The sequence below is a fragment of the Haliaeetus leucocephalus genome, unplaced genomic scaffold (assembly GCF_000737465.1).
Source record: "Haliaeetus leucocephalus isolate CR32 unplaced genomic scaffold, Haliaeetus_leucocephalus-4.0 Scaffold138, whole genome shotgun sequence".
In the NCBI taxonomy this organism is placed as follows: Eukaryota; Metazoa; Chordata; class Aves; order Accipitriformes; family Accipitridae; genus Haliaeetus; species Haliaeetus leucocephalus.
The window spans coordinates 2,047,689-2,060,655 of NW_010972574.1; the positions used below are offsets into that span (position 1 = coordinate 2,047,689).

The window sequence follows — 12,967 nt, forward strand, 5'->3', positions numbered from 1 at the left end:
TAACAACAGGAGGAGTCTTTCACTTAACGGGCATTCCCTTTCGTGGGCCAGTTATGGCATTTGCACGCTTCATGGACCACAGTTCACTATCCTGGCACAAGACTGCCATGTTTTTGCCAGGCTACTTTCATGCGCCATTAGTAAGCTGAGCTAGGTCAGCAAGAGAAAGGGGTCTGCAGAGCACGGAGCTGGTGCAAGGTGGCAGAAAGGAATGTGGGAATACCCGCTTTTGGTAGCAGCAGACCGTTAGATCGGGTCAGGACATCTCACTCTTCATCCTACACATTGTTTTTCCAGTTGCCATTGCTGCATGACACACACTGTAGGCAGGATTGGGCTGTCAATAGGAAATACTGGTAGCAGCCACAAGCTTAGCAGTTGTCAGAGGAACCTGACTGTGGTAAGAGCTTCATAATATGCAAATAAATGCCTGCTGTGCATTAAGAAACTGGCCTTTGTTACAGTACTAGAAATATGTTTTCCTAAATGGTACTTAAAAGATGCAGCTGTTAACAAAGAGCAATTCTGCTTTACTTCAAGACAGTACCTCTGAACAACGTTGGCCAAAAACCAGGCTGAACACTACGAGGTCTAATTTTTTCACCTCCATGGAGGCTTTGAATGCTGGCAAAGCTCGGGCACGCTAAAAATTCATGCGTGCTTACGAAGGGATGAGCTTAGCCGTAAATGGTCTGAAGCACAAAGATGGGACAGACGTGGGGCTGCTGCTGGGTGAGGGCTCAGCCAGGGTCGGTCCTGCTCACCTGTTCCAGGCAGAGTTGGAGCTGAGCTGCAGAGCCTGCCGGGCTGCCTGGAACCGCGGGAGGTCACTGAGGACCGGGGAGCTCATGAAGCGAGGTCGGGGCCTTCTGAACGAACCCATCTTGAGGAACTGGAGACCGAAGGATGGAGCTACGGTGAAGCCTCCGGTCATAGGGTCAGGTGGAGTGGAGCAGGGCCGTCAGAAAGTCTCTTCTCTCGAAGGTCCAAGCGTCAGACTCAGTGGTGTCAACAAGTCTTCAAACCTGAGGAGTCAGCCTGCAGCAAAAGCAAAGGGTCAGCCTTGGACTAGCAGTTCGCCGCAGCGTCAGGTTGTGACACGGACACGCATTGCAAGATGATGAAGGAACTGAAGCAGTCCTGCAAAGCAAAAAGAAAGGAAAAGAGCGAGACAGAGAAGGGAGGGGAGAAAATATCCTAGTCCGTTAACAGCAAATTTGTGCAAATCTGCTGGAGTTCTTCAACAGCAGCCCCCTTTCCCATCTTGTCCCTTAAATAATGACCCAACACAGCCAGCCAGAAACACAGGCATGGTCTCTCTTTCCATTTCAATTAGCAGAGATGCAACAGAGGTGCCTAAACTCTTCTGCCAGAGGCACTTTACAAATATCTTTAAATACAGTTAGCCATTCAGCGTGTATAAAGTAGTAGAAACTGAAGAAAGAAAAAAGAAAACTATTTCACCAGAAAGGAGCAAAAGATGAACAATGGAGAAAAGATAAACAGACAAATGCAGTGCTTTTTTTTTTTTTTTTGAGAAGTGTTGTGCAAGGGAATAAACCCACTCGTTATCAGTCCATTACAAAAAGGATACAATAGGGAGCTTCTGCAAAAAAGGTCTGACAACCAGATATTTTAAGAGTAAGCAGGATTTTTGTTTGTTTTGTTTTCTACAGAATGAGAAGTAATTGCTAGGCCAAATACAAAATGCCAGTATTTTCCACTCTGATCATCATCTCCATATAGATGAATATGTAGCCCCAAGTAAACCACAGAAATAGAAGAAGTTAGTGTGGATAAAAACCACAAAAAAAAACTTTGGCAAAGCTTCTGTACTTCGAAATCTTCCCACTTCAGACGAATACAAGCAGTAGATGTAGTTGGCAGTTTGAGTTTGGAGAATGGAGATGTGAGAGAAAGGAGGGGGGAAAAAACCAAAAACAAACAAAAAAGTTGCGTAACCGAACCGCAAGCAAAAGATGTAAAGCAAAATCTTCTCTTTCCCACTACATCTTCAGCATGAGGTGAAAAGAGAGATGATCGGCCAAAGAAATGTCGTGTATCTGCAGAGCCCTTCTAATTTGACTATTCCTCGGCTTCAGGAAACTCTTTCCACTCCCCAAACCATAACTAACTTTTTATATGCAAGAGAACAGCTTTCTTCCCACCTGGCCAGCCCCATTTCACGCTGAGCTCACTCTGCTACCCCGACTCCGCATGGCCTTGTCAGATTCTGATCAACCACCATGAAGCTCTCGCAAGCCCTTGCTGTGCCACGGACTCTGCGCGCCCCGCTGCCAAGGAAGTTAGAGGAGAAAACACCTCATTTTTTAGGCACTGAAACAGGCGGTACTATCATTCTTGGTGCTATTCAAGAAATAAATACGCTTGTTATTCCCCTACAAGCTAAATACAGTTTGCACAGATCTTTGTGGAACTGGAACATGGCTACAAGTGCAACTTTTTTCTGTCTTTAGACAACTCCTGGCTGTCTTTAAAGATGACAAAGGCCAGAGAGTCTTTCACGACATGAGCTTAGCCTTGACTGTGCTGCCCTTTCAAGCAAGAAATCTGTTGAACCTGTACCTGCTCGGTTACAATTTAAATTTAAAAAAAAAAAAAAAAAGTCATAACTTTTAGAAATTAAGAATAAAATTAAACTAATACAACCAAATCAGCAGGGTCTTCTGTGTGCATTTTGAAATAACAGTCCATTTGACATTGCCCACACATTTTCAATCTACCAGCAATTTCTCTATTGGCAACTGTAACCACATCAGAAATCATCAGAGGAAAAAAGCTACAGCACCTTGGGGAGTCGAGGGCAGGCTTTTCTCACAACATACCAAAAGGTGTCTGGGAGACAAAGTGTAAGTATAACAGATGTTTCTGTTGCAGAACAAGTGCTTGTGCCAAAGTTTGTCGTCTCCAAGTTCCAAAGCTGACAGCATGAGGAGCTGAGTGACAGCTCACTTCTCCCAGCAGTGCACTAAAATGTCTAGCTTAACAATTTTTACACAGGGAAAACAGCATATATTTTTGAGAGCTATAAAATGTAATACAAGTGTTACTTTAGATCAGTTGTAGGCATTTAACAGAACTAGAAAGCAGTGGTTAAGATGCTTGTGCTAGCCCACGAGCCTCCTCCTATCACTAGTCCAGGTACCATAAGTGCATACAGGTATCTCTCTCTCCAGCAATGAAATAATTTTATAAAGCTGCATTTATATTAATTCAAGTCAGATTAAGTTGCAAGGGGAAAGCTTAAATGCAGAAATGTAAATCAGGAGAACAACCTCTGTGCCTTAATATCCATATATTTCAAGTTCATGTAGGAAATTCTTTGGCTATTCTGTGCAAGCGGTAAAACACCACAATCAGGAATGTCTCTCCTGAGCTTGGGCTATGGATTTACAAGACTGATTCCACAGCAGCAGAACCATGGCATAACACAGGGTCCCACAGGCAAATTTCCTGAACACTTACCAAGGGAATGTGCTTGTTTCTGCTTACAGAAACATACACATTGTTTTCCTTAATCTCTGTTAAATTCACCCAGACAGATAATAACAAGCCCTTGTCTGCAAAGAGCAGAGAAGACACCCCTCTTGCCCCTTCCTGCCCCAAGCCCAGTCTGCAATCCCATGTTACTATCAAGTCAACCTTACTTCAGGTTCTCATCAGGAATTTAAGACAAGATCTTCAGCTTTAGGACCAGATTCAGAGGCTTATGTTCATTTCTTCAGGATTCAAAGATACAAATCTCTCCTATCTTATCTAAAACGATAGCTGTTAAATGGCAGGCGCAGCAAACTGTTACTCTGAAGGCAGGCTAGCCACCAAATGGTATCCAAACATAACTGACTCTCATGTTATCAGAACTGAAAGTGCCAAAATTTGTGAGAAGGACCATCCTCTCTCCATGCACACAGCCTATCTAAACTATTTTCAGAGTTTCATAAAGCTTGAAGTACCAGAGCATTTACTAGAAAACAGACTTTTGGCACAAGTAGTTTGCAGATCCTGTACACCTGAAGGTACAACAAAGCACCCAAACCCAACCAAACACTTCCATCAGACTGGATTTTCCTCTCACAGCAACTAGTTTCCACTGATAGTTTTCCCCAAAGCAAGTCAGCCTTGTAAATACTGCCTCATTTTTGCAGGGAATTTGCATCAGCTGTTTGTTGGCAATGTCCATGGTGTGCACTCTGCAGTGTGCAATTTTTTGGCTTTTTACTGAGAGAAACTACCCTTGTGACAAGAAAGACATTAACATAGTTATAGGTTAGTAAGAAGCCCTCATGGTATTCAGGCTATTTTAGCTATTGGGAATGAACAGTATTTAGCAAAATGCTGAGTACAGCAAGGAACAACTTCCCTCTTCAGTTTGCTGTGAAAACTCTTCTAGAATTACACAGAAATATTCAGAAACAGGCATTGTCCTTCCAGAGGCCTTCAGTCCAAACTCCCTCACATCTACAGTCTCCCCTTCCTAAGATTAAAGTGTTTTAGAAGGCTACAAAATAAAACCTACGTCTAATAATCACAGTCCTATTGATATATCAACACAGAACTAGAAAAAGCTTTACAGAGGAGCAATTATTATTTTTCCCCTTTTATACAGAGTGAAGGCAGACACCAGGGTGCAGCATGTTCTAGCCACGAAGCAACACTCTCACCGTTGATTATAAAAGGCACAAAGACCTGGAGACTAAAGTGCAGCAAGTGCATAAGAGAGACAGCCACACCAAGATAATCTCTCACTGCCACATGCTTTAGCTGCTGGGGCAATGCTTTATGTGGCATCGGGGCATTTCAAACTGCTGATATCCTAAAACATTCCCCACTCTCCTCATCTCGCTTAATGACCCTGCGCATCTTTTTTGGCAAGAAGCTTGTCGTAAGTAAGTCAGAGAGATAGGTATTGCTCTTCCTTCCCTTCCAGCTGTCCTACCCCCTGGCCTTTTTTCTCCTCTTATCCTTGATTATCATCTCAAAAGCCAGTTATCAAAACCCTCTAGATTTCTAACAAGGGAGATGCGTCATCTGTGTAAAACCCAGGTCTCCGAGTGAGCAAACTCTTCAGAGCTGGAAGTCAATGGTCTCCATGGGGGGAGCGAAGCAGGATGATGAGTCAATCCGACAACAATGTAATTTCATCCACTTGTAATTCATCACATCTGAGTAAACATTTTGAGGATTAATCTGAATCTTTAAAGAGAACAATAAAGCATGGCGACAAATCCTTTTCCAACACACATAGATACAGGCATTTATAAAAACATTACAGTCATCAACCTAGGAATTTTCTATTATTTGTTTTCTGTTAGCCATGAAAACCAACAGAGAAATCACTATAAAATCATTTCATGAAAAGACTTTTCCCTCCCAACAGAGCATAATATGTCTGACTGTCTGGAGGAAAAGCAAGATCAGGCAATATACCTAGAGATCTCTCTCTCTCTCTCTCTACTAAAGAAAGAATAACCCAAAGAAAAAGTTGGCAGCAATTCCTCCAAATTATGAGTCTTCATAATAATCTTGGGCCAAACAAACAAAAAGCCCGTGGTAACTGAGATTTAACAAAAGAACAGACCTTTTTACATTCCTCTGATGCCTTCTCTGCAAGACTCAGAGCAACAGCCACTAATGGAAGTGATGGGGCAGCAAAACTAAAACTGGTTTTGCTTCTTAGAGGAAAACTTGCACCAACACTACTTCACACCAAATTCACACCAAAAAGCCACAAGTCAAAAAGTAACTTCAAGCCAGATGGCAAGGGGGGGGAAGGGAGAGTGGAGGAATCCCAGAATCCTCAATTCATCCAAACAAGCATTTCCCAGGCCTCCCGAAACAGAGCAACAGAGAATGAGGGGTTATCCAGATATAAGTGATGTTTTGCCATTTAAACTTTTTTTAGTGGTAAAAACCCAGGCCCTTCATGAAGAAATATATCCACTTGCCCATTTTCCTCTCCTTTATACGCTTTGTGCAATCGTGACATTGATGACCTATGACCATAAAATACACAAATTGGATACTGCAACATGGACCAGAATTTTTTTTAATGATTCTGGGTGTGGAAGAAGCATAATCTTAAGAAAAATCCCCCACTGTACTAGGCCTACAGTCTCATAATAAGCAGTTTCATCCTACCTCAGACACAAAAACTATGCAGAGAACCATCTAGATTCTCTTTCCAGCCCAGTAAATCTTTAACAAAGTATGTGGTTGGCAAAATCCTTGAGTCAAATTCAACTGACAAGATCTGAAGACACTATTTCTGACAAAACACCCTCATTTATTTGCTACAGAGCCGTACTGAGAAGTGGGAAAGCAGCCCACAACCTGTAACTTCAAGTCTTTTAGGTCATCACAATGCACATGCATGAATTTAGTTTATATTCTAAGAAAACACAGACAGCATTTGCCACTGTTAATTTTACAGTACATTCAGTTCCTTTTATAGCCCCCAATTGCTCAGTTTCTTAAAAATAAACAAGGCCACCTTTTCAGAAGGAGAGAAGATGATCAAATTGAGATTTATTCAATAACTAACAAAGTCCCCTTCTGGTTAACATTGATCAGAAGCTGTGTCTTAGATGTATGTCAGAAGTTACTGAAACTGAGAGTGTCAAAAATTTTGGAGGCGCTCTGGGGTCCAATCTCGAGGCATGCTCCTTCCTATACCTCATCCTTTCATGCCTTCATGCCCTTGGAAATCTGACTTGTGAAAAGTTTAGTGCTTAAGCCACAGCCCATCAAAACCAACAGGAGTCTAAATATTAGTCTTAATATGGTTTGAGTCAAGCCCTGAAACACCAAGGAAAAGTGCAGATACTTTCTCTTGTGAGCAGCCCCTCTCATAAGGACCAGTATATCCTCAGGTGTGCTCACACTCGCGCCAGGAGCACGGCCCACGCTAAGAGACGTTCCCAATTCAGGAAGGCGAATGGAAGCGTGCAAGACCAGCCTGCAGGTCTGACAATCTCGTCAGCGGGAAAGGTTCACGTTGCAGACTTTAAAAAGACAGTTTCATCTACCCGCGTAGTCACACCACTTGTTTCCGAAACCCCACCGACAAAACCAGCTCAGAAATTTTGCAAGGGGAAACCCTAGGGATGCTACGATCAGGGACCGCAGGCCACAGGCGCAGGCAGGGGCCGTGCCCCCGCTCCTCAGCGCAAGGGCAGGATCCAGGCGGGAAGAAGGACGGCGTTCCACCAGCACCTCATTCAGCTGCGCCCCAGATGCCGTCCCACGGCGGAACGCAAGGCCGTTCCTCAAGCCCTCCGCACGGCTTACACACCGGCCGGCGAATGCAGGACTTCAGCCAGCCGAAGCGCATTACCCAGCGCCACGCACCTTCACCAAACAAAAACGCCTCTCTAGGATCACCTAATGAAGCTTTTCAAATTCTTTCGCACAGCTGGAGAGAACAAGGATTCATCTGATCTACCTCTCCTTTCCAAAGCTGACTCAACACCAAACGGTGTCAATTTTTTTTAATTATTTTTTTTCTACTGGGCTAACCCACCACGAAGGCAGCAACTTGGTGCCCCATAAATAGTCTGGAGATGTTCTGCTGGCCTCACCTATCCTTAATTAAACTTGATAGAATTTAACTATTGAGCTGAAGTATGCAGAAGAAGTGACATCAACAGAATATGGGAAACAGCCCTCTCAAAACAAACTGTTGACACTCTGGTATGCACCCATATATCCAACAATTTTACTGCTGCTCTTTGACTACTCAAAAGAAGATCTCACCTTTCCCATCTCCACAAATGAGACCTCAGGATCCTTGCTTTCCTCCCCCATCTTTTGCATATTCCCTTTTCAAACTGGACCCACATCATGCCTTTATTCACAATACATCTCAAACAAATTCACAAACAGGTCTTACTTGGCTTTGATAGCAGAGCCGTGTAACAGTTGAAAAGAAACTCAGTGGTTTCCACTTAGTTATGCTTTGAGTTCCTGAGGTTAAAGCAAACCTGAAACTCAAAATGAAACTCTGCTTAGAGTGAGAGGAAATATATGAGAAGAGGAGGGGGAAAAACCTGTGCTTATATCCCACCATGGTCTGAGAAGCATCTCTGTAATTCAGAGAACACTGCAACCCCTTTGCAGTTGACAGCCAGTTAGAAGTAAGACTGCTCTTTCACATCTGTATACATGATAGTACAATTCCTCATAAAAAAGTGTAAGAAGTCAGTAATGGCACAGAGCGAGCCAGTTCAATGTGAAAAGAGATCAGGAACATACAGAAAAAGAAATATTTTGTAATACAGTAGTAGCATCTAAGACAACAAAGTTATTTTGCTCCCTACCACAGGTTTGCTGTGCTATTTCAAAAACATTACTTAATTCTTTGGACTCACATCATACAGAAATGGAGAAAATTGTTATGGCTATTAAAAGGCGCCACATGTTTGCAAAACACTCTGAAATGCTTGGGTGGAGAATAGAGGAGAATACCTCATTAGAATCACTTAGCTGATGAGTATTAAGCTAGAGACAAATCTGAATTAGATGCATGAACAACTGATTTAATCTGGTTGAAACAAATTGTATTCCCTGTATAAGCAACTACCACGCCAAAAACCTAGCTATGAAAGGCAAGAAGCAAAAACGTAGTGGAGTTTCAGAAACATAAAACTGATGGACTGGATTGGGACTGAAAAAATAGACTTACCTCCTTGGTTAAATAAAGAACCCCGTCCAACAGAGAGGAGGAAGGGATAAGAGGGGGGAAAGTGGAGATATATCAGCATTTTCTGATTAACTGAAAACATTAGGGTTTTTTAGGCATTCCATAAAGTTGTATCCATGACAGCTACAGTACCATCCTTTCAAAATGAACTCAGTGCAGAACTGTCCCAATCCGCAGCAGCGAGCATGGATTTTTTTAAGCATCAAGCTCATCTGTATCCCTCTTTTGAGTTTCATCCACCAAGACGTAGCTCACCTCAGACGGCAGAGTTAAAATCACTGTTGCTTTGTCTCCAATTCTATTAGCAAGGCTTTACTCAAGCTGTTACACTCTAAAAACCGCAACTGATTTAATAGAAAAGTAGCAGTTCAAGGAGCTCAGGCACCCAGTTCGGTGGCCTATGTTATTCCCAGGCCTAGCAGTCTTTAACTCTGTTGATTACTGGAATGACTTTTAATCAGTACAGCTACATAGGAACAAGCCATAGCATGAAAACAAGAAAAAAAGATGACACATGCCTAAATAGTTATTTCCTTCCACTGTCAGGAATAGCATTTAATAGATGCGCTAGTAGATGCATCCCTCCTGGAGCAAAACAGGCCAGGAATGTATCACTTGGATGACACAAACATCAGTAAGCTATCAAACTTTTTGCTGTAGAAAAGACCTTTGGATTGAAGTGACAAATGTGTTTTCGAACCCAGAAACCGACTCAGCAGCTTCAACCTGTTTCCAATAACTCCCAAGTAGCATCTGCTGCAAGATTCAGGAAATATGTGTATAAACTTATTCAAAACAAACGACAACGTACCTTGAACAGTCTGTAGAGATCACAGCAGTTTTGCTGAGCATATGGAGAAGCTGTTGGCTTGTATTTAAAAGGAATAAAAGCCATAGCTGCTCAACAAGTAAACTGTTCATATTTGCTAGTTAACATGAACAGCAGAACTAAACCAGCCCTCCTCTCCTGCATCACGCTCCCTTCTGAATTTCACACACACAGGAGGGGAGAACTCCCAACAAGAGCCCTTCCTCCAGCATGGGCTCTAAAAACATTTTCACAAAGCTCAGGTCCTTTTAGACCTTTCCTTCCTTGGTCAGACGTGGTGAAATTCATAAACTAATTCATAAAGTTACAAGAGGGCAACAGATAAGGGAGAGCCACAGGGATGCTTTCTTAAAGATGCCAGGCAGAAGCATGGGGTGGGGTGGGGGGGTGAGAACACAGTTTCAGAAGAAAGTCATATCAGTCTAAATGTAATGACATGCTTAGTTTTCCAGGAACATTAATCAGAAAGCATGCAGGATACACTTCATCAAAATCAAACAAAATGCCAACAACTACAATTACTTTAGGAACTATCTCTGCTGCAACTAGAATGATTATCATCTTTGTGCTTTCTTGCACTTCATACTTACTCCTTTTTGTTTGTTTTTTGTTTCCACATTCCTGTTGTTGTTATTAAAAACATAAGTTTACCCCACATTTTTAACCCTGGGGCTACAAAACATGGGAGTTAAGTAGCCTGCTTATACATCACAGCCCACCCTCAGCCAGCTCTAGCATAACCAGGTTTTTGCTCAGCGCAATCTTCCGTCTTCTGAGTTGCACTTAGCCCCATCTCATGTAGTAAGAACGAGTTGTTATGCCCTACTGAATAAGCCCTGGAACCCAGCACATACTTAGTCAGTATATATTTATGCTTGAATTCACATCAGCAGAAACAATGAGTACAAAAGGACATACATTATGGGGGGAAAAAAAAACACAAATACTACAGGCGTCTGGAAAAGTCACATATGAAAACTGAACTCATTGAAAATGAGTTACAAAAAGGACACAATTCTAGTGCTTATTTGCCTGCTACTTCTAAGCCCTTGATGATGCATTCAAGTCCCATTCCTCCACTCTTTCCTTAAGAATGAAAGCTACGTCTACTTATTTCTCAAATAAGAGGTTAAATATCTCACCTATTCTGTGTCTTTGGTTGCTAGAAATTTAAGGAATTGAAATTCTTCCAAAAGGGATTCAGGAGTCAGTAAACACTACCTGTGTTCAGCTGAACTTTGAAAGTGAACGTTGGAAGTCTTACCAGGGCCTCAACTGACATCAGACAGCCTATAAACACACTGCATTAAAGTAATTACAAAGAATTTTATCTTGAAGGCTGAAGACAAATGTGAAACTGCCACCTTAATTCTGCTGTAAAACTGCCAGAGGAAATACTGCTATTAAATTGACATAGCTAAAAAGAGTCCCATGTGGGCTTGAGTGTGCTTGAGCTTCCCTGCCCACCCTTGGCACTGCCAACTTGCAGGTACCATCCACATAGAACCCAGTGCAACGCACCGTACCTGACCTGACAGCTATTTCAATGAGAGATTCAGGACACCCCTGTCATCGACAACCACAGAATAATCCACCTCTGGAAAACCATCTTCCTAGCTTCACCAAGAAGCAGCTCTTTTTCAATCCGAGTCCAAGAATTTTCTTCCCTCCAATACGTTATAGAAGTCCATGGCACTCAAATCTTAGCAAGAATGCCATACATTGTCTATGAACTGTGTATCAAGAGCGTACATTGTCTTGGATTACTGTGAAATTTTCATTTACTTGGGAAGGGAAGCCTGCTTTTTCTTGTGTTTTGGAACACAGGAGAATCATATTTTCTCTTTTTAGTTCAGTACTTTGGTAGCACTTTTAAGTTCATGAATCTCTTACACATTATAGCTAAAAGAAATGTCGCAAACCTGCGGGAATCTCTCAGCACTCTGCACCCTATGTGACAGGTCAATCAGTCACAATGGTCTCTCTTGGCTGTAAAAAATATAAATAGCTTTAATAAGAGAAATTGAATCTAAACAGCAAAAAAAGAGAATGCAAGTGCTCTTACATCACGATTCTCCACTTACCTACACAGAAATGCCGTTAGATTTGGGTTACTACCACGGATCATGTTCCCAAACCTAACATCCTTCCCACGGCTGTAAAATAGATGGCATAACTCACTGCGCATATTTTCAACTATAGGTCGTTTTTTGTCACCAAAATGCTAACAAAGTTCTTCACAGGGGTCAGAGGGCAGGATTTTACCCCTAGCTAGGTGGTTTCCTAGTTTCAGGAAAGTCGGTTTATCAGGAGAGCACAAGGTCTTGTCTCTGCTGATCTGTCTATACCATTAGGGACTACTGCACAGTTGGACCGTGGCATCTGTTTTAGAAAAAAAACTACGTAGCCTACACATCAGCTTCTGTGGCCGGTGCACGCTGCCTCACCGTGAAATAAGATCTACGGGTATATACATTAAATAGGTATGCACATACAGCACTATATGCAAGATGTAAATGGCTCTTGCACACTGATCCAGGTACCGATGAGTTCTGCGTGACTGAAACCTTCCATACCACAAAACTGCAGCATTGCCTATAAATATGCTCAGCACTTGATGCTGACAAACAAAAAAATCCCTCCAGCTGAGACGGCCCACTTCCATGAACGAATCGTCATATGACTGGAAAAGGCAGAAAAAAAAAAAGAAAAAAAAATAGCTGTGCTTTGGACTATTCTTTTCAGCCCAGAGAGGCAGGGGCTGCGTCGGCCAGCGTCACCGCTAGCACTGTGCGTGGCTGTGGCTGATGTCCCCCCGAGAAGGCGGCCGGGGCGGGTTTGGCAGTTGAAGGAACCAAAAAGCAGATTATGCCCACGAAAATGGAAAGCCCTGTAAATAATCCCGGGGCAGAGAGGCTCTGAGTGCTCGTCGGGGAAACGCGAGTGGCATCCCCACGGGGGAGAGGCCCGAGGGAAGGGGGAAAGGGACGGAGCTCCACTTTTTTAAGCGGGCAGCCTGCTACTCACGGCTGTCGTCTCCTCTCGCCGCGGCTACGTGCTAATCCGGTTTATTTCGAGAAAGGGGAGAAAACGCGCTCTCCCTTCATCCCCGGTTTCGGAATTGTTGCGTCTCCCGGGGAGGGGGGAAAAGGCTCAGCCCGAGACATCTGGTTTGGAAATGACTCACTCGGCAGCGCTGCGGAGCCGGAGGGTCTATTTTTAATATTTTTTTTTTTTTTAAATGGAGAACTTACCCAGGTTTTATGCCTGCTCTCGGCTTCAGAGGCACCGCCGGGCGAGGGGAGCCGGCTCAGCCCGCTCCCTTCCGCAAGCCTCCCCCGGAGAAACATCCCCTTCGCCCGGCTCCGCGGGCAGGGGCGGCCGCGCAACCCCCCCCGGCCGGCGGCGGCGGCCCGGCC

At 43.4% G+C, this 12,967-nt stretch overlaps 1 protein-coding gene across 1 annotated transcript in view; it reads right to left on the reverse strand.

Moving 5' to 3' along the window:
• The window catches only part of PRR5L (proline rich 5 like), a 41,589-nt gene extending 28,756 nt beyond the window's left edge, over positions 1-12,833 (reverse strand). The window contains exons 1-2 of the mRNA XM_010586011.1: positions 12,803-12,833; positions 765-1,038 (exon numbers count right to left, since the gene is read on the reverse strand). Of these exons, the coding sequence (XP_010584313.1) occupies positions 765-934 (170 nt within the window). The 5' untranslated portion in view covers positions 935-1,038; positions 12,803-12,833. The remainder of the gene's footprint in view (positions 1-764; positions 1,039-12,802) is intronic.
• Between the last annotated feature and the right edge of the window lie 134 nt (positions 12,834-12,967).